This window comes from Pelobates fuscus, chromosome 11 (genome assembly GCF_036172605.1).
Source record: "Pelobates fuscus isolate aPelFus1 chromosome 11, aPelFus1.pri, whole genome shotgun sequence".
Lineage (NCBI taxonomy): Eukaryota > Metazoa > Chordata > Amphibia > Anura > Pelobatidae > Pelobates > Pelobates fuscus.
The window spans coordinates 99,787,479-99,808,356 of NC_086327.1; the positions used below are offsets into that span (position 1 = coordinate 99,787,479).

Consider the following 20,878-nt stretch of genomic DNA (forward strand, 5'->3'; position numbering starts at 1 on the left):
GAAATCAATTGAGAAATGCATCTAATCTTTTCTTTTTAAGAAATGCCCATAGTAGAAACAAGCTGTGCAGGCATAGATGTAACCGTTTGTATTCTACTTCAGCAGGGTTTTCATGAAAGCAATGGGATTTTGAAAAATATTTAAAAAGCACAAATGTTCATGCTACAGGTTAGGTGAAATATTTCTTGCCTTGGTATATCAAACAAAAAGTCCAAAAATCACACTTTCAATAGTGTATCCTTATGTTTAACATTGGCAATATAGTTTCAATTAAAGCATGTCCCTTAAATGCTTTAGTGTCATTATAACAACACACAAATTGTATGATATCTGTATTGTTTATCTAAATAACCCTTTGACACTGTTGGGTGTCCGAGCTTTTATTTCCTTCTGCTGTTGGATTATCATTTATTTCTTTTTTTCTTTTTTTCTCCAGTTTTATTGCCGTCGAACATATAGATAGCTACTGCGTGCTGATCTCCTCTAAAGCAGTATATTTCCTGAAGTGGGGAGATTACGTGGATCGAGAGGCCATTTTTCTGGAAATTAAGTATGATGATCTATACCACTGCTTAGTGTCAAAGGATCATGGGAGAATCTATGTGCAGCTTACTAAGAAAGCCGACACTAGCAGCAGTGGAGTAGCTTTTCCGGGCCCCTCTCAGCAAAAACCAATGGTAAGAGTTTCAGATGAAACTATTTAAGCAATATAAAAATCATCTACTAAATTATAGAGAAGGAACATACATAAAGAGGGATTAGTATAAAGTAATTGTTTGCCTGTGAGGTGCATACCCCCAACACTGTTGTCGTGAGAAGTAAAACGCCGGTGGGACGAGGTTAAGCAGGGTGGACCAGTGACGCAATCGTGTCACTGGCGTCTCCCAAAGGACACAGGCCTAGAAAGGGGGCTGGTCTGCACAGACTACTGGCAGATCAGTCTGGCGTTAATGCATGCCAATGAAGCAGGTCAGCCCACTGAAGGCAAGATTTGCATGGAGCACTGTTTCTGTGCTCTATGCAGGGACCTAGAGCCCTAAGTGGGACACCGCATAACTAATTTGGGATGAAGGGACAGCACGAAAAAGTAGTTTCTCACCAAAATAAAGACTGTTGGGGGCATGCAAGTACTGGCCCAGTCTGCTCTTTGAACTCTATGCCAGGCAATAATGTGGAAAGTTTAAAGGTCATTGTTAGAAGGGTAGTGTATGTTAATAGAATAGTATACACATTTAAGTTCATTAACAAGATATTTTAATATGGAAATGGATGGTTAAAAGCAAGATGAACCTTATGGATTTGAACGTTTGGTGAAACTAGACATTTCCCATACTTGATTTGACCCCCCTGGCACCAGGTATTAAAACTAAATGTCAGCAATGCAGTCTTAAAAAACATATGTTATTGTACAATACCAGAAACCACAACCTTATTTGAGTCACACATAGCTGGAGCAAATTTGCTCTAATTATATTTAGAATGCAGTGGATGTTGTTTTAAATGTTTTATAAATTTAAAACAGATTTGTACATTTATAAAAAAATAATAAATAATTTATAGACTGCATAAACATCTTGTTAGAAAATAAATTTCTTACCAACCTTCAAGTTTTTACTTCAAAGTACCAAATTGAACTTCCCAGAATAGACATCACTAAGCTCTCTAATAGAAAATAAAAACGTAATAAAGTAACACTCCAATGTTCGGAATAAAAACACGTATTTCCTAACATTAGAGTGATGTATGGTCTATTTTAATCTCAGCTAATCCGCTATGTGCATGCGCCAATAAACATCTCCTCATAGGTATGCATTGACTCTGAGTAAGCTCCTGAAAAATCTGAAATGTGTTAGTCTTGGGTTTTTCTGTCCCAGTTCGCACTTGGTCATTTAACCCCTTAAGGATGGCGGGCATACTTTGTCGTCCTTGGGGACCCAGTCCTAAACACTGGTGGGCGGCATAGTAACTCCATGCTGTCCTTTCCACTTACCTGATCGCTAGCGATCACCTGCCGGCAATCGCGATGGGGCGACTTGCCTTGCATTTCAGTTTTTTCACATTAATATTTGCCAGATTGGTTATGTTACCTATGAGGCCTTATGGTAGCCCAAGAAAGAGTATTACCCCCATGATGGCATACCATTTACAAAAGTTGACAACCCAAGGTTTTGCAAATGGGCATGTCCAGTCTTTTTTAGTAGCCACATAGTCACAATCACAGTCTGGCAAATTTCATTGTGTATAAACTGAAAAATGTAACATGCTGTATTTGACTCTGTAACTTTACAAAACGCCATAAAACCTATTCATGGGGGGTACTGTTTTACTTGTGATACATTGCTGAATACAAATATGTGTACTTTATTGCAGTAACCGCTAACAGTATTCTGACATTCACAGTTAAAATGCCATGCAAAACTAAAAAAAAAATTTTATTTTAATATTTTATTCCTATTAAATTATGTTTCATATATAAATATTTGATATGAAATGAAAGCCCTGTTTCTCCTGAACAAAATGATATAAGTAGTGTGGGTGCATTTAATATGAAAGAGGTGAATTCTGGTCGAGCAGACATATAGTGCAAATTCAAAGTTTTGTTTACGTTTTGTTTTGATCACAACTGCCTCAATCCTTAACCCCTTCACGACGGGTGACGGACGAGGTCCGTCATCCTGGGGATGCCCTTAACGACGGGTGACGGACCTCGTCCGTCACGCGGTAAAATTAACCCCAGATCGCCGCAATCGCGGCGATCGCGGGGTTAATGGTGCTCCGGTCTGCCTCTGCATTAGAGGCAGACCGGGAGCACCGGATCGGGCTGTCAGAGTACATGTGCCCGCTCTGACAGCATGCCAGAGCGGGCACATGTGCTGTGTATACTCACCTCCGCCTCCCTGCACTTCCGGGTTCAGTGTGAAGTGCAGGGAGACGGATCTTCACTGATCCTGCCCCCTGGTGTTAAAAAAAAAAGTTAAATTAAAATCCCACCCCCCCCTTTACCCATATTAATAAAAAAATTAACCCCTTCCCTGCCAATTGATCACTGACTACAGTGATCAATTGGCAGGGATTACATTTTAATATGATCTGATTTTTTTTTTAACCCCTGAGGGTTAATTCTTTTTTTTTTTAACCCTCAGGGGTTAAATTTATTTTATTAATTAATTTAAATATTTTAAAATTATAAATTTAGCTAGCTGGGGAGGGTGGAAGTTAGTGGGGAATTGGGGGATTTAGTGTTAGGCTAACTAGGGGTTAACGTTAAAAAAAGTTTTAAAATAAGCTTTAAAAAGTTAAAAAATTAAGTAAAAAAAAAAGTTTTAATAACGTTTAAGTAAAAAATAAAAAAAAAAAACCCTTTACCCAGTCCAAATAAAAATTAACCCCTTGCCTGCCAGTCTATCACTGCCTACAGTGATCAAAATACAGATCACAGTATTATACTGTGATCTAATTTTTTTTTAACCTCTGACGATTAACTTTTATTTATTTTTTAACCCTCAGGGGTTAAATTAATTTAATTAACTAATTTAAATATTGTATAATTAAATATTTTGCTAGCTGGGGTGGGTGGGAGTTATGGGAAAATGGGGAATTTACTGTTAGTGCTGCTTACTGCTAGTTAGGGGTTAACGGTAAAAGAAAAAGCTTAGAAAAATGTTAAACCTGTAAAAAAAAGTTTTACGAAAGTTTAGGAAACTTTAAAAAAATTAATAAGCAAAACAAAAGTTTAAAAAATAGTTTTAAAAAGTAAAAAAAGTTTTAAAAAGTAAAAAAATACATTTAATAACGCTCATTACCACTACACCTGGTACAAGCTAGCGGAAAAATGATCCCACGCTAAGGTTCAAAATATGCCTTTTGAAATACCCTGGGATGTCTTCTTTAAGAAATGGTATGGCTTTATGGGGTATTTGGATTATATAGCCTGGTAAAATACTCTAAAATGGGACATGGGCACAGCGTAAAAATTTAAAGTTTGAAAAAAATGGAATGGCTGTGTCCCAAATGTGCCCCTCCGATGTCCACATATACCTGGCAAAGGTACATACGGGGGTATTTTTGTACTCAGCCGACATAGCTGAGCAACATATAAAGTATTATAGAGTGGTGGTACACAAAATGTTTGCAAAATATACTGTGCAAACTCACTTTGTGTGTCAAAAAGGCAGAAAAAACGCTTATTACCACTACACCTGGTACAAGCTAGCGGAAAAATTATCCCACACTAATTTTCAAAATATGCCTTTTGAAATACCCTGGGATGTCTTCTTTAAGAAATGGTATGGCTTTATGGGGTATTTGGATTATATAGCCTGGTAAAATACTCTAAAATGGGACATGGGCACAGCGTAAAAATGTAAAGTTTGAAAAAAAATGGAATGGCTGTGTCCCAAATGTGCCCCTCCGATGTCCACATATACCTGGCAAAGGTACATACGGGGGTATTTTTGTACTCAGCCGACATAGCTGAGCAACATATAAAGTATTATAGAGTGGTGGTACACATAAGGTTTGCAAAATATACTGTGCAAACTCACTTTGTGTGTCAAAAAGGCAGAAAAAACGCTTATTACCACTACACCTGGTACAAGCTAGCGGAAAAATTATCCCACGCTAAGGTTCAAAATATGCCTTTTGAAATACCCTGGGGTGTCTACTTTAAGAAATGGTAGGCCTTTGTGGGGTAGTTTGAATTTAAAACTTACGAAGATGCTTGGAAATTGCACATAGGTCCAGCGTCAAAATTCAAAGTTCTGTAAAAACTGATATGGCTTGGTCTCCAATATGCCACTGTAGCTTCACAAAATAGTGCCAAAGACATTCATTGGGGATGTCTTTTTACTCAGAAGACTTAGCTGAGCATAATTTGAAGGTTTTGAACTTAGTGGCACATATGAAATATACAAAATGCCCAGCAAAAATGCAATCCGTATGTCAAAAAATGCACAAAATTATTTTTTACCACATACTTTGGCATATATTGGTGAATAAATGGGGGCATGCTAAGGCACAATATGCACCTTATGATATACCCTGGAGTGTCTACTTTTACAAATGGTAGGCCTTTGTGGTTTTTTTTTTGAACAGTCAAACTGTTATAATACCCCAAATAGAAGCATAGGCTCATTAAATCCGCCTCTCAAAATTCAACTGTGAATACTGAAAAAGACAGGTCTCCTGTATGGCACTGTAGCTTCACGAAATAGTGCCATAGACATACAATGGGGGTGTCCTTTTACTCAGAAGACTTAGCTGAGCATAATTTGGGGGGTTTGAACTTAGTGGCACATATGAAATATACAAAATGCCCAGCAAAAATGCAATCCGTATGTAAAAAATGCACAAAATTATTTTTTACCACATACTTTGGCATGTAATGGTAAAAAAATGGGGGCATGTTAAGGCACAATATGCACCTTATGAGATACCCTGGAGTGTCTACTTTTACAAATGGTAGGCCTTTGTGGGGGTTTTTGAACAGTCAAACTGTTATAATACTCCAAATGGAAGCATAGGCTCATTAAATCCGTCTCTCAAAATTCTACTGTGAATACTGAAAAGGACAGGTCTCCTGTATGGCACTGTAGCTTCACGAAATAGTGCCATAGACATACAATGGGGGTGTCCTTTTACTCAGAAGACTTAGCTGAGCATAATTTGGGGGGTTTGAACTTAGTGGCACATATGAAATATACAAAATGCCCAGCAAAAATGCAATCCGTATGTAAAAAATGCACACAATTATTTTTTACCACATACTTTGGCATGTAATGGTAAAAAAATGGGGGCATGTTAAGGCACAATATGCACCTTATGAGATACCCTGGAGTGTCTACTTTTACAAATGGTAGGCCTTTGTGGGGGTTTTTGAACAGTCAAACTGTTATAATACCCCAAATGGAAGCATAGGCTCATTATATCCGTCTCTCAAAATTCTACTGTGAATACTGAAAAGGACAGGTCTCCTATATGGCACTGTAGCTTCACAAAATAGTGCCAAAGACATACAATGGGGGTACCGTTGTACTCAGCAGAAGTAACTGAACACATAATAAAACTTTGTACAGGACTAGCACACAACAACTTTACAAAATACACATGAGAAGTTCTTTGTTATACGTTTGTGTGCGAAAACCCCCCAAAAACACAATTTTACTCCAATATTTAGCAGAGGTTGGCGGTAAAATGGCTACGTAGAAAGTGTCAAAACAACCTTAGGTAAATAGCCTGTGATGTCTACTTTATATAAATATATACTTTTGTGTGGCAATTTTGTTTTATTTTATGGCTATTAGGCTTACAAGACAAACATACCAAATTCTAAAATCGCTCCATATTAAAATTTTATTTTACTCCTTGTGCTTTGTGACCTGTAACTACCAAAAAAAACTTAAAATCCCAGACACATTATATATTCTGTAAATCAGAACAAATAAATGAATTTATTTTTAATTACTTTCCTTAACCTGCACTAATTATGCACACATTATGATTGCAAAAACTGTAAAAAAAAACAATATTTTTCATTTTTTTTGCATTTTTCTGTATTTTTTTTATAATAAGTAAGCATTTATATATTTATATGTTATATCAAATTAAAGCCCTTTCTGTCCTTTAAAAAACAGTATATAATATGTGTCGGTGCAATAAATGAGAGAGATGCAAATTGCAGTTGAACGCAAACAGCAAGAAAATGCAAAAATTGCTTGTGTCATTAAGCGTAAGTCAAGCTTCTGAAGCTCTGTCCTTAAGGGGTTAAGGGGATAATACATTTCTGTTTTCCATTGGAGTGCTTGGTGATTTATAAATCTTTCTGCAGTTATTAGTCTGGGTATTCCTTAAGAAAGCTTCACACTTTATTTGTTGTGTAAATATAAATACATATCTTGGATGACATGTATTTGCTACCATTGCAGTGTGGAGCACTTTCCTAATCATCTACTTGTCCTGAGATATCAAGATAATTTAAAAAAAAAAAAACATGTTTTTTATTGGTATTGTGTTTATTTTACTTTCCCTTCTTAAGGTACATGTAAAATCTGAAACACTGGCTGTGAAAATCTCTCAAGAAATTAATTATGCGAAAAGTCTTTACTACGAACAACAGCTGATGTTAAGGTTAACAGAAGACTCCGAGCACCTTGATGTGGATTCTTAAAACACTGAGCTGCGAGTAAGAATCTGCCCCCCACGTTCCTCAAACCCACACCACTAAACATACGTGTCCTGCGTAGAGTCCATATATGGAATAAACAGAATGAATATAAATACACAACCTTATTAAATGAAATACACTACTGCCTTTCAAGTATATTTGAAAATAAGGGGATTCAATACTAATAATAATTTATATTATGGGTTATCAGTATTTAAAATGTGATATATATTTATATATATATAATTATAAATATATACATTTAAATTGTACTCATTTTACAGAAATACCTTTATTTTGCTAATATGTAAATATGTACATCTTTGGCTTGATGTAAATATATATAAAAGAAGAAATGTTTTGTGTAAGATGTTGTGCTTGTTTACATTGTAATCATTACACTCTTGAATTCTAACCGCACCAAATCTATTCACCTCCGAAGAGCACACTGCCCAGTGACCTTGGTGCAACTTCAATAATAACTTGGTTGGTTGTCAAAGCACATTACAAATATTATACTACAACTTGGAAATTCAACGGCTGTCGATACAGAGCTCCTCCGACATTTGCTTTTTGTGATTTTCTTGAAATTTATGAGCCCTTATGCAGTATCATTCAATATAAGGGTACGTATTGGAAAATTGTAGAAATTAAATCTTTTGTTTCTTGGAACCTGGAGGAAAAAAAGCAATGAATTTATAATTGTCCAAAATCCCTGAATAAAAATGTTTCTTGGAACTTGGAGAAAAAAAAAAGCAATGAATTTATAATTGTCCAATATCCCTGAATAAAAATGTTTATTAATGCTTTTGTCTTTTGCTACAAAAATGTTAACCTTTGTCTATATTTAAGCTCTTTTTTATATATATTCTGTTTGTTTCTTGTGGAGGCAGTCATTTAATTGCAAGTATTTCCAGCATAGCATTGCTTTGATCTTCAGCCACTGATTGAAGAACAGGATTAAAGTATGTGGAAGTATGTGGCATGGATAAATATAGAAGCAACACATTATTTAAAGAGTTACTCCATGCACCGTTATCACTTTGCTGATATGAAGTGGTTATGCTTCTTGGAGTCTGTAAATGCAATGTTTCAGTTTACAATTTTGCATATACAAGCTACTTATCGTGTCCTCCTCCCTTCTGTCGCCTACCTTATTCCAGCGCCGATGTTCCCTGGTCTTGTTTTAGGCACCTTCTCCTCCAAAGTTAGGCTGCGGAGAGGAATTTAATACACATGCGCGGCAATCACATTAGGACTTCACTAATAGGAAAGCATTGCCAGGGACACTGCAGTGAGCTGAAGTGGTCTGGTTGCCTATAATAACACTCAACATACAGTGTAAAAACCAATGCTTATCAGTCTCACCTTGCCTGTAATCACACGTTCAGTGAGCCAGAGAAAAATACATGATCACACATTAAATGAATAGAAAAGGATATTAAAGCAGATCTAAAACACATGACTCCCTCCCCACCCCCTATCTGCCCCCCCCCCCCTCCCCCCTTGCTCATTGAAGGAGATAAGAGACACCAGCTCTCTAGTACCATTTGATCTGAAATGCTGCAGCCATGAAATTCTTAAAGATGTAAAACAATCCTGGTTTATGCAGGAGATTTCTCCATGTTAAAAATAGCTACGGCTGGTTTTCAGATATGTCCTACCTGTTTTTTCTATTACCATCACTTTTCCTTTGCAACAGACATTGTCATTACTCTTAGCATAAAAGCATAGTGTAGTAAAATAAATTCACTTGTTTCTTTGACAAAACAATGGTAACAAGATTGTCCTTCTAAGGCTGATTAGATGAATACTAGAAGATAAATCTAAAACCAATAATGGGGTGAAATAATATAAACATTATTGATTATTTAAAGTCAAATTGCTCTCCAGGTTGTAGATGACCTACATTTACCATTGGTAGATCAATATAACAAATCAAGTTGATACTTTTTACATGATAATAAAGATTATAAATTAAGACAGATCCGTCGATAAAGCTTTTCCTTAAATCACAATAATATGATTCTGTCTTATATAGGAGACAAATTAGCACATTACACCGTTTAATCCTTTCAGTACCAGAACATCTTTCAATTTAGTGATCAAGGAGGTCATGACAATTTTGAGTATTTTGTAACTCTGGACTTTGCCTCAAATTTCTATGAAAGTGATCAGAAAATTTGCATGTTATAGGTGTGCCAAAAACCGGAAATGGAAATAAAATTAAAAATAATTTTTAGACAGATTATATGAACAACTCTCATAAAACCTACAATACATTTAATTATATAAATATGCCTTGAAACCAGAGAGGTATTTTAGTTTGTTTAGGGCAAATGGGGTTGTTGAAATAACTTGTTTCCTTATGTTTCTCTCAGAGCAATTTTTTTTTTATGGTAGGAAAAATGTGCTCTTTTTTTATATATATATATATATTGCTTTGGAGTCCATGATTCCCATTTCATATATTGCTTTGGAGTCCATGATTCCCAGTTTACCATCAGTCATTTACTACTACCTGAGTGATTCCATATAATATTGAATAGATATTGCCTAGCAAAACATCTGTCTCAGTAGCATTGAGAGAAATCCCACGGTTCACTGATAATGTATGCTGTTGCTAAAAGACCGGTATATGATGATGGTAGATCATGCCTCCTATCTGATTAAATCTAAGGCAGCTATGAGCAGCAATGAAAACCTATCAACCTACTTTTGTAAAGTGTTTTGTATGGCGTTTATGCATGTTGCGTCAATCTGACAATTAAAGGGATTCTATAGGCATCAAAACAGTTTTAGATTAATGAAGCAGTTTTAGTGTATAGATCAGTAGAACTGCAGTGGCATCATCTATACACCAAAACTGCTTCATTATGCTAAAATTGCTTTGGCACCAATACAGGGAGTGCAGAATTATTAGGCAAATGAGTATTTTGACCACATCATCCTCTTAATGCATGTTGTCTTACTCCAAGCTGTATAGGCTCGAAAGCCTACTACCAATTAAGCATATTAGGTGATGTGCATCTCTGTAATGAGAAGGGGTGTGGTCTAATGACACCAACACCCTATATCAAGTGTGCATAATTATTAGGCAACTTCCTTTCCTTTGGCAAAATGGGTCAAAAGAAGGACTTGACAGGCTCAGAAAAGTCAAAAATAGTGAGATATCTTGCAGAGGGATGCAGCACTCTTAAAATTGCAAAGCTTCTGAAGCGTGATCATCGAACAATCAAGCGTTTCATTCAAAATAGTCAACAGGGTCGCAAGAAGCGTGTGGAGAAACCAAGGCGCAAAATAACTGCCCATGAACTGAGAAAAGTCAAGCGTGCAGCTGCCAAGATGCCACTTGCCACCAGTTTGGCCATATTTCAGAGCTGCAACATCACTGGAGTGCCCAAAAGCACAAGGTGTGCAATACTCAGAGACATGGCCAAGGTGAGAAAGGCTGAAAGGCGACCACCAGCTGAAACGTCAAGACTGGGCCAAGAAATATCTCAAGACTGATTTTTCTAAGGTTTGATGGACTGATGAAATGAGAGTGAGTCTTGATGGGCCAGATGGATGGATTGGTAAAGGGCAGAGAGCTCCAGTCCGACTCAGACGCCAGCGAGGTGGAGTACTGGTTTGGGCTGGTATCATCAAAGATGAGCTTGTGGGGCCTTTTCGGGTTGAGGATGGAGTCAAGCTCAACTCCCAGTCCTACTGCCAGTTTCTGGAAGACACCTTCTTCAAGCAGTGGTACAGGAAGAAGTGTGCATCCTTCAAGAAAAACATAATTTTCATGCAGGACAATGCTCCATCACACGCGTCCAAGTACTCCACAGCGTGGCTGGCAAGAAAGGGTATAAAAGAAGAAAATCTAATGACATGGCCTCCTTGTTCACCTGATCTGAACCCCATTGAGAACCTGTGGTCCATCATCAAATGTGAGATTTACAAGGAGGGAAAACAGTACACCTCTCTGAACAGTGTCTGGGAGGCTGTGGTTGCTTCTGCACGCAATGTTGATGGTGAACAGATCAAAACACTGACAGAATCCATGGATGGCAGGCTTTTGAGTGTCCTTGCAAAGAAAGGTGGCTATATTGGTCACTGATTTGTTTTTGTTATGTTTTTTAATGTCAGAAATGTATATTTGTGAATGTTGAGATGTTATATTGGTTTCACTGGTAAAAATAAATAATTTAAATGGGTATATATTTGTTTTTTGTTAAGTTGCCTAATAATTATGCACAGTAATAGTCACCTGCACACACAGATATCCCCCTAAAATAGCTATAACTAAAAACAAACTAAAAACTACTTCCAAAAATATTCAGCTTTGATATTAATGAGTTTTTGGGGTTCATTGAGAACATGGTTGTTGTTCAATAATAAAATTAATCCTCAAAAATACAACTTGCCTAATAATTCTGCACTCCCTGTAGTATCCCTTTAATACACATAATGGTTCTAAAAAGGAATTGTAATGGCATAAACATGATTGTCCCAATTTAGGATCAATAACCCATCGTGTTTCTTTCCCTTGTGTCCTTCTTCTGGGTATATTGTTGGAAGTCCCCAAAACCTGTAGTGAGAGTGCAAGCAAAATACAATTCGAGGGACATTTCTAGCAGTGCAAGATCACCTTCACAACTCTTTAAACACTCTTAGGTTGCTACCGTTCCTACGTATTTTTAAAAACTTGTTCCTGTTCATATTCCTGGACCAGTGTCTCGTGAACCATATGTTCTCAGCAGGGCCGGACTGGCCCACTGGGATACCGGGAAATTTACAGGTGGGCCGTCGGCACCTGGGGCCGGGCAGGCAGCTGGCTCAACTGCGGCCGCAGAGGGATCCCTTCTGGTGGCCGCTGGCTGGGGAAGCCCTTCTGGCGGCCGCTGGGGGAGCAGGCTGTTCTGTCTCTGCTCCCCCTCCCTCGCGCACTAGAAAGAGACCGGGGCTGGAATATGACATCATATTCCGGCCCCGGTCTCATTAAGCTGCATGCGAGGGAGGGGGAGCAGAGACAGAACAGCCTGCTCCCCCAGCGGCCGCCAGAAGGGCTCCCTCTGCGGCCGCCAGAAGAGCCAGCTCCCCCATGGCCACCATCAGACTGAGCTCCCCCATGCGGCCGCCAGCACACAGGTAGAAATTGTGTGTCAGTGTGTGTGTGTGTGTCTGTCTGTGTCATTGTGTGTGTGTGTGTCTCTGTCTGTGTCATTGTGTGTGTGTGTGTCTCTGTCTGTGTCATTGTGTGTGTGTCTCTGTCTGTGTCATTGTGTGTGTGTGTCTCTGTCTGTGTCATTGTGTGTGTGTGTCTCTGTCTGTGTCATTGTGTGTGTGTGTGTCTCTGTGTCATTGTGTGTGTGTGTGTCTCTGTGTCATGGTGTGTGTGTGTGTCTCTGTGTCATGGTGTGTGTGTGTCTGTGTCATGGTGTGTGTGTCTGTGTCATTGTGTGTGTGTGTCTGTCTGTGTCATTGTGTGTGTGTCTGTGTCTGTGTCATTGTGTGTGTCTTTCTGTGTCATGGTGTGTGTCTGTCTGTGTCATGGTGTGTGTGTGTGTCTGTCATGGTGTGTGTGCCTGTCTGTGTCATGCAATGTGTGTCTGTGTCATTGTGTGTGTCTGTCTGTGTCACGGTCTGCCTGTTTCATGGTGTGTGTGTGTTTGTCATGGTGTGTGTCTGTCTGTGTCATGGTCTCTCTGTCGTGGTGTGTGTGTGTCGTGGTGTGTGTGTCTGTGTGTCATGGTGTGTGTGTCTGTCTGTGTCATGTAATGTGTGTCTGTCACAGTGTGTGTGTGTTTGTGTCACGGTCTGTCTGTCATGGTGTGTGTGTCTCTGTCTGTCATGATGTGTGTGTGTGTCTCTGTCATGGTGTGTGTGTGTGTCTGTCTGTCTGTCATGGTGTGTGTGCCTGTCTGTGTCATGCAATGTGTGTCTGTCTGTGTCACGGTCTGCCTGTGTCATGGTGTGTGTGCTTTTCATGGTGTGTGTCTGTCTGTGTCATGTAATGTGTGTCTGTCTGTGTCACGGTGTGTGTGTGTGTGTCTGTGTCATGGTCTCTCTGTGTCGCGGTGTGTGTGTGTGTGTGTCATGGTGTGTGTGTCTGTCTGTCATGTAATGTGTGTCTGTCTGTCATGTAATGTGTGTCTGTCTGTCATGTAATGTGTGTCTGTGTCACGGTATGTGTGTGTGTGTCTGTGTCATGGTCTCTCTGTGTCGCGGTGTGTCTGTGTGTCTGTCTGTGTCATGTAATGTGTGTTTGTGTCACGGTCTGTCTGTGTTATGGTGTGTGTGTTTTTTTTAAGGTGTGTGTCTGTGTCATGGTGTGTGTCTGTCATGGTATGTCTGTGTTTCTGTCTGTGTCACGGTGTGTGTGTGTTTCTGTCTGTGACATGGTGTGTGTGTGTGTCTGTGTCACGGTCTGTCTGTGTCACGGTGTGTGTCTGTCATGGTGTGTGTGTGTGTGTGTGTGTGTGTGTATATGTGTTTTTACTCACCTTTTTTTTCCCCCCACATCGCGCTGGTCTCCCGTCGACTGGCCCTGCCTCTATGGCTGAGATCATCAAGCTTGATGATCTCAGCCAATCCGCACTGACACAGGAAGCACCTCTAGTGACCGTCTGAGTGTCTGTCACTAGGAAGCAATGTAAACACTGCCTTTTCTATAAAAAGTCAGTGTTTATATTGAAAAGCCTGCAGGGACAGGCTATAGACACCAGAACCAGTACATTAAGCTCTGTGTGTGTGTGTGTGTGTGTGTGTGTGCGCGCCTGCTAGTGAGTGGGCTTGCGCGTGTGTGTGTGTGTGTGTGTGTGTGCCTTCTACTGAGTGAGCTTGTGTTTTTATGTCAATGACCTTATGTATGTCAGTGAGATTGTTTGTTTGTTTGTCTGTGCGGCTGTTTATCAATCAACTTGTGTCAGTGAGATTGTCTGTGTCTGCATGTGAGTATGCTTACTGTATAATTAAAAAATTTACTCTGAAAGGACCAATATTTTATATTGGACAAAGCAATATATATATTTATATATATATATCTCAATCATCTAGGGTGGCAAGACATAGCCTTACATATTACATGCGACAATATATGGCGCAATGACTTATGGGGCTGGCCTAGATTTTTTTTCCAGGGCTGCTTTGGAATCCCCAGTCCGGCCCTGGTTCTCAGCCACTCCTGGATCACTGCAGACTCTTTATGCATGCTCATGTTTTAAAGTTATATTCCTGCCCAAGCTTACTCTGTAGCCCATTTTGTATTGTACAGATTGCATACAAGGATACTGCCATGCATGTATGGTTAAAATGAAGAATAAAAGCCCTGTATACCATACTAAAAAAATCTAATAAAAATTCCCCCTTGTATGCCTTTTTCTAAGGTTGTTCCGTTGCAGAGGTAATTGTTACCATGCTCAGCTAACCTCAGCCTGCTGTGCTCTTCTACTGCTTTGCTTTGAAAAAAAAATATGCACCACATAAAGCAAGAGGTAAACAGTGCAATAGCATTTCTTTCCTTAGGAATACACGGGTCAGTGAAAGGACAGCAGTATGATTAAAAGATGTAATCTAATATTTTGCGCAGACTGAAAACAAAGTGTCCACAGAACGCGGAGATCTTTGAATTCCTCCAGATGGTTTTGGCAAAGGATTGTTTCAAATATTTGTTTTTTTATATATTCGTGTTCTCGAAGGTCAGCATAAGACACTGATTTCTGCCCAGCAGCTTAAGCTTGCCGGCTGTGGAGCCACCAGAAGAAAGCCAAGTGATTATGCATGTTTTAATTCAATTATCGTGTTCTCCTGTGCTGCTACATAGACCTTTAATTGAATCGCCCATAAGTCTATGTATCTGTACCAGTGTACATGTGTGACACAGATGTTGAGAGTAGAAAATACTCTAGTTAAGAGTTGCCTATTATTATAGATGCGTAATATTAGTGTTGAGTTCCTGTTCCTATTCATTGATGTTTTAGTTCTTCAAAAGACATACGTTCTGTGTATGAGACACAAATTTTTTTTTTGTTTTATATAAAGACGAATGGCAATTATTTTAACTCCTAATCCTCAATAACCTTTCTATATCTTACTCTAACACTTGCAAGTTCTGTACAACTAGCTGTTTTTGTTTGACTTTTGCACTATCCTTTTTGAAGCCGGCCCATGATACAGTTATGGACAGCCTAGTAACAAGCTAAATACTTGTGCCTGGTCGCTGTGAAGAACCACACATGGTCATATACCATATTCTGTACCAGGGCTGATCCTAGGGTCACTGACGCCTGGGTGCGATATTTTTGGCACCCCTGAGTGGAAGTGGGTATATCGCTAAGTCCTTAACAAGCATACCACTTCTAACTGCACATTTTCTATTGAAATCACTCCCAACTCTTTAGACCCCCAAGCTTCAGCAGGTAACATGTCATCCACTTCCTACAGTGCCTTTGTTCCCCCCAGAAAGCTTATTAGTGCCATCATTATGCCCAGCTTTGTCCCCATACAGCTATCCAATGCCATATGTGTCCTAAAATAGCTAATACCGTATTTTTCGCTCCATAAGACGCACCTCACCATAAGACGCACCTAGTTTTTAGAGGAAGAAGCCCAGAAAAAAATATTCTGAACAAACTGTCCCATAGTGTTTCTTACTATGGGACAGTTTGTACAGAATATTTTTTTTCTTCCCTGTCCCATAGTGTCCCCCCCTCCCATAGTCTTCTCATCTCTCCCATAGTCTTCACTCACCCCCTCCCCATAGACTTCATCCACCCCCTCCCCATAGACTTCATCTCCCCCCCCTCCCCATAGACTTCATCTCCCCCCCTCCCCATAGACTTCATCTCCCCCCTCCCCATAGACTTCATCTCCCCCCCCTCCCCATAGACTTCATCTCCCCCCCTCCCCATAGACTTCATCTCCCCCCCTCCCCATAGACTTCATCCCCCCCCTCCCCATAGACTTCATCCCCCCCCCCTCCCCATAGACTTCATCCCCCCCCTCCCCATAGACTTCATCCCCCCCCTCCCCATAGACTTCATCTCCCCCCCCTCCCCATAGACTTCATCTCCCCCCCCTCCCCATAGACTTCATCTCCCCCCCCCTCCCCATAGACTTCATCTCCCCCCCCTCCCCATAGACTTCATCTCCCCCCCCCTCCCCATAGACTTCATCTCCCCCCCCCTCCCCATAGACTTAATCTCCCCCCCCCTCCCCATAGACTTCATCTCCCCCCCTCCCCATATTCTCCTCTCCCATACTGTCCCCCTCCCCTTGTTCCATAATTACTTACCTGTCTTGCAGCGTTGGCCGGCAGCACAGGGCGCACCGCGGTAGTGGAACTTGAATTTCATGTTCCGGTTTCCGGCGGGACTGAAAGGAAGTGCGCACTCAGCTTGTGCACACTTCCTTTCAGTCCCGCCGGAAACCGGAACATGAAATTCAAGTTCCACTACCGCGGTGCGCCCTGTGCTGCCGGCCAACGCTGCAAGACAGGTAAGTAAAGCTTTATATTCGCTCCATAAGACGCACAGACATTTCCCCTCACTTTTGAGGGGGAAAAAAGTGCGTCTTATGGAGCGAAAAATACGGTAAGTGACATTGGTTTGCCCAAATAGCTTATTTGTGCCAAAATAGCTTACCAGGGGAAGATCCAGTAGCTAATCTCAGTGGGGTGTCATGGAGGAGATAGGGTTGTAGTGGGGAGGTAGGAACTGTAGTAGGATGGTTAGGGGCTATAGCAGGCCTGTCCAACCTGCGGCCCCCCAGATGTTGCCGAACTACAACTCCCATGATTCTTTCAATGAAACAGATAGCCAGGGAATCATGGGAGTTGTAGTTCAGCAACATCTGGGGGGCCGCAGGTTGGACAGCCCTGGGCTATAGTGAAGGGTATGGGCTGTAAATGGGGGATTAGGAAATGTAGTGGGGGGGTAGGGGCTGATTTGGCGAGATGGCTGCAATTGGGGCAAGTAGCTGTAGTGTGGTGGATATGGGCTGTCATTTGGGGAGAGAGGGACTGTAGTGTGGGATAGAGACAGCAGTAAAGGAATAGGGGCTGTAGTGGGGGATATGGGCTGCTGTTGGGTTAAAAGGGCTGCAATTGGGTGGGTAGGGACTGAGGGGGGAAAAAACACTAGTTTATTCCCCCCTCCTTAACCTTGGGCTGGGGGGGGGGGGGAGGGAGGGTGAATCTTCATCCCTGGTGGTCCCAAATGCCAAGTGAGATAAGCAATGTCTAATACAAGTGGCTGAGCTGCACGCGATGGGCAGAGCCTAACGCGTGGTGGCAGAGCCTAGTGACACCCCGACCCCGTGCACCCGCCCAGGACCGGCCATGTTCTGTACATATTAATACATGCAAACTACTACTACATGTATTATATTATATGACAAATTGTCTTCCTTTCCTTCCAAATTGTAGGAATTCTTACTGACTGACACAGTGTTCCCCTCTGGAAATGGATTGAATAAAACATTGAATGTTATCTATAACTTAACCCTAAAGTGTTAACCTTTTTTTATATGATGCTTTATTTTAATTTAAATCTACAGTAAAAGTTTAGCAAATTACATAACATTCCACTTTAGTGCAGACACCACCAATACTGTTTATTTATTTTTTTCTCTTCTCTAATGCCTCGTTTCCACTGAGCGGGTCGGTTCGGTACAGTATAGTCCAGATAATAGGAGAAGGATGCCTGCAAACAGCAAGGTCTGGTCGGCTCAGGAACTATCCACTTTCCTAACTATAATTAGCGATAGCGTTATTCAGAGTGAGCTTAATGGATCAGTGAGAAATGAAAAGGTGTATAAAGATATTTCTCAGCGCATGGCAGCTGAGGGATTTGAACGGACATCAGGTCAGTGTAGGGCAAAGCTTAAAAAGCTGAAAGGACTGGTGAGTGGAGTGGACGGCCGCCGCTCCACTATCCTGCCCTACGGGGCCCAACGGAGAAGCTGAATCACTGCAGGCCCGGTCCCGATCCCCCCCCCCCCCCTTTGGACCGGGGGGGTTATCCCGGTCCTCGCCCCGTAACGGCTCTCGGAGGCAATACTATACCACCACGTGAGCTCAAGGCCCAAAACAAGATGGCTGCCAGACCTAGGCCCGCTCCTATGAAGGCCTGCTTACAGCCTACCCACGCGGCAGACCCGCTTGTTCGAGATCATGCAAATGTGTGCACACAACTCTGGACAAAGCTGCACAAGGGCGAACAAAATCCTGTCCATCAGTGCCAATTCACCGGAGAATTAAGCCCAGTCGCCTGCACCTGTGGCTTCCTATTTTAGACAGACAGGAGAGCTACCAGCCAGACGGCAACACACCACGGAATGCTGACTGCCCCCAACATCTGATATACCATCAAGGTACCCTCTCACTGGCACTTACCCCACAGAGCTTGCTAATTAGCACCACTATCCGGGACATAATTGCCTTTCAAAGGCATAGGCTGAAGGACACCTGGGATGTCCAAGTGTGCTGCTCCATGCTCGCTACCATGCTGCAGTACCCTGCTTCCCCATACTCCTAAGCAACACTAATTGGACTCTCACGCCTATCACACGGAGCCCTGCGGGGTGGAACCCCTCTCCAGACAACAGTCATATAATACGTTTTATGCTACTATCTGCATTTGTTGTCTTCTCATGCAAAGTTCTGTTTAGCATGAACATTCTACCACAGCATATCATACTAAGCCTGCTTGTTATACAAAAAACAAAAATTGTGCAACACTCTTGTCATATCCTGTAATGCTTATGCACCCTGTTATGTTTTACCTTAACCTATGGATTATGTCTATATAAGCTTCTTTGTCAATATCTGCACAACAAAATAAAGAATCAAAAAAAAAAAAAAAAAAGCTGAAAGGCCAATATAAAAAAAATTAAGGATGCCAACAGCCGTAGTGGAAACAGTCTAAGTACTTGGAAGTGGTACAATGCCATGGATGCCATTTACGATCATAGGCCGGCAAACCAAGGCAGGGAGGGAGGTCTGGACTTTGCATCTGCACTTCTCGAATCCATGATAGAACCCGTTGGTAAGGTTTTTTTTCCTACTTGGCATTGGCTTTCGCTCTGCTAACCATTTATAAATTCACTGCACAAAACCATTAACTATTTTCACAAAAAAACACATTTTATTTGTACAGTGGACTGAACTATTGATCTGTGCATTTTCAGATACAGTTGATGGACTCTCCAATTATACCTCAACCTTTTCTTATGTTTCTGACGATGGTCCATCAACGTCGTTCAGCAGCACCTGTACGATGACGTCAACACAGACCCAACCACAGAGTATAGTAAAAGTGGGTAAGGGCTGCGCTAGGAACTAAAATACAGTAATTGATAACAGTAAAGACCAGACCAAAATGGTCTCAACGAATAGGTAACACAGAAATAGGCCTATAAAAAGTCTCTATAAAATCGAATAAAAGAGTCCTTCCAAGTGGTAAAAATATTGAATAAAAATAAATAAATTAAACGTCTCACTGATATAGCTGGATGGGATGTATATACAGTCCTCAGGAGTTGATCCGTCCGGGTTGTAAAATAATCCGTATATGTGAAGACAAAAAATGGAAACACGACAAACTGCCAATGGTGAAGTATTGCGGATCCAAGGATAAAATAAATAAAAGGAAAAGAAGATGATACACTCACATTTGGAGGAGCTTAGGCCAGCTCTAGGATGAAGGGCGTTTAGCGGTATAATCCCCGCTACGGGATATACTGGAAAGGTGCGTTCGTCAATACGGCCTTGGTTGTGTCGTACTCCACAATATATAAAAAAAAATAGCAATAGTGCTCTCAGTTTGAAAAAATATTTTAAATAAGTTAAAATAAAATATACTTACAAGTATAGAGCAGAAGGTACTGCTCTATTAATACAGTGCTGGTGGAATGATCCCCCACCTAGGATTTCTTGAATCAGGATACAGTAAAAAAAAAATGCCAGGAAGAGTAAATAAAAAGTGCATATAAAATACAATAAAATAAGGATTGTTCCTATAAAAAAAGGTAACCAAAAATAAACTTTTATTGTTTAAAATACACAATTTAAAACCATTAACGCGTTTCACCTTTAAGGCTTTATCAAAATGGTAGTACTACCATTTTGATAAAGCCTTAAAGGTGAAAAGCGTTAATGGTTTTAAATTGTGTATTTTAAACAATAAAAGTTTTTGATAAAGCACAGGACCTGTACACTTTTTTATTTTTATTTTTTGGTAAAAATAATTATTTTTGTTTTTTGTAGAAAAGGTTTATTTGTAAATATATTTGTTTACTTTGTACTTGTAAGTATATTTTGAAAGATCACTTTTTTTTGTTGAATAAAAAACAGGAGAGACTTTGCGTGTGTCTGATTAAATGTAAAACTTTAATAAAACGTTAATAAAATCAGGGTAGGTAATTAAATGTTGAGGTGCCGCATCAGAGCTTGACGTATTTCACTGCACTCTTCTTCACTATCCTGTGTAATTACCCGTCCTGGCTCTTCTGCAGACGTATTCCAATCCTGGTGGAAGTCTTCTCCATGTCTTTCACAAAGATTGTGAAGAGCACAGTAAGTAAGCACCATGGATTTGACAAGTGCAATGTCACTGTCATTCCTCTTCATAAGACAATGCCACCTAAGGGTCTTCCGAATGCATTTTCAAATACGACCCGTGCCCTGGATGTCTTCTTGTTGTAGGTTTGTTGTTCTGGTGTCAGGCGGCCATT

The 20,878-nt window shown here is 40.5% G+C and overlaps 1 protein-coding gene across 2 annotated transcripts in view; it reads left to right on the forward strand.

Annotated features, from left to right (window-relative positions):
• VPS13D (vacuolar protein sorting 13 homolog D) overlaps positions 1-7,381 on the forward strand; it is a 265,784-nt gene extending 258,403 nt beyond the window's left edge. For both annotated transcript variants that reach the window (XM_063436103.1, XM_063436104.1), the window contains 2 exons: positions 437-677; positions 7,034-7,381. In XM_063436103.1, coding sequence (XP_063292173.1) covers positions 437-677; positions 7,034-7,165 — 373 coding nt within the window. In that variant the 3' untranslated portion in view covers positions 7,166-7,381. The remainder of the gene's footprint in view (positions 1-436; positions 678-7,033) is intronic.
• The last annotated feature ends 13,497 nt before the right edge of the window (positions 7,382-20,878 follow it).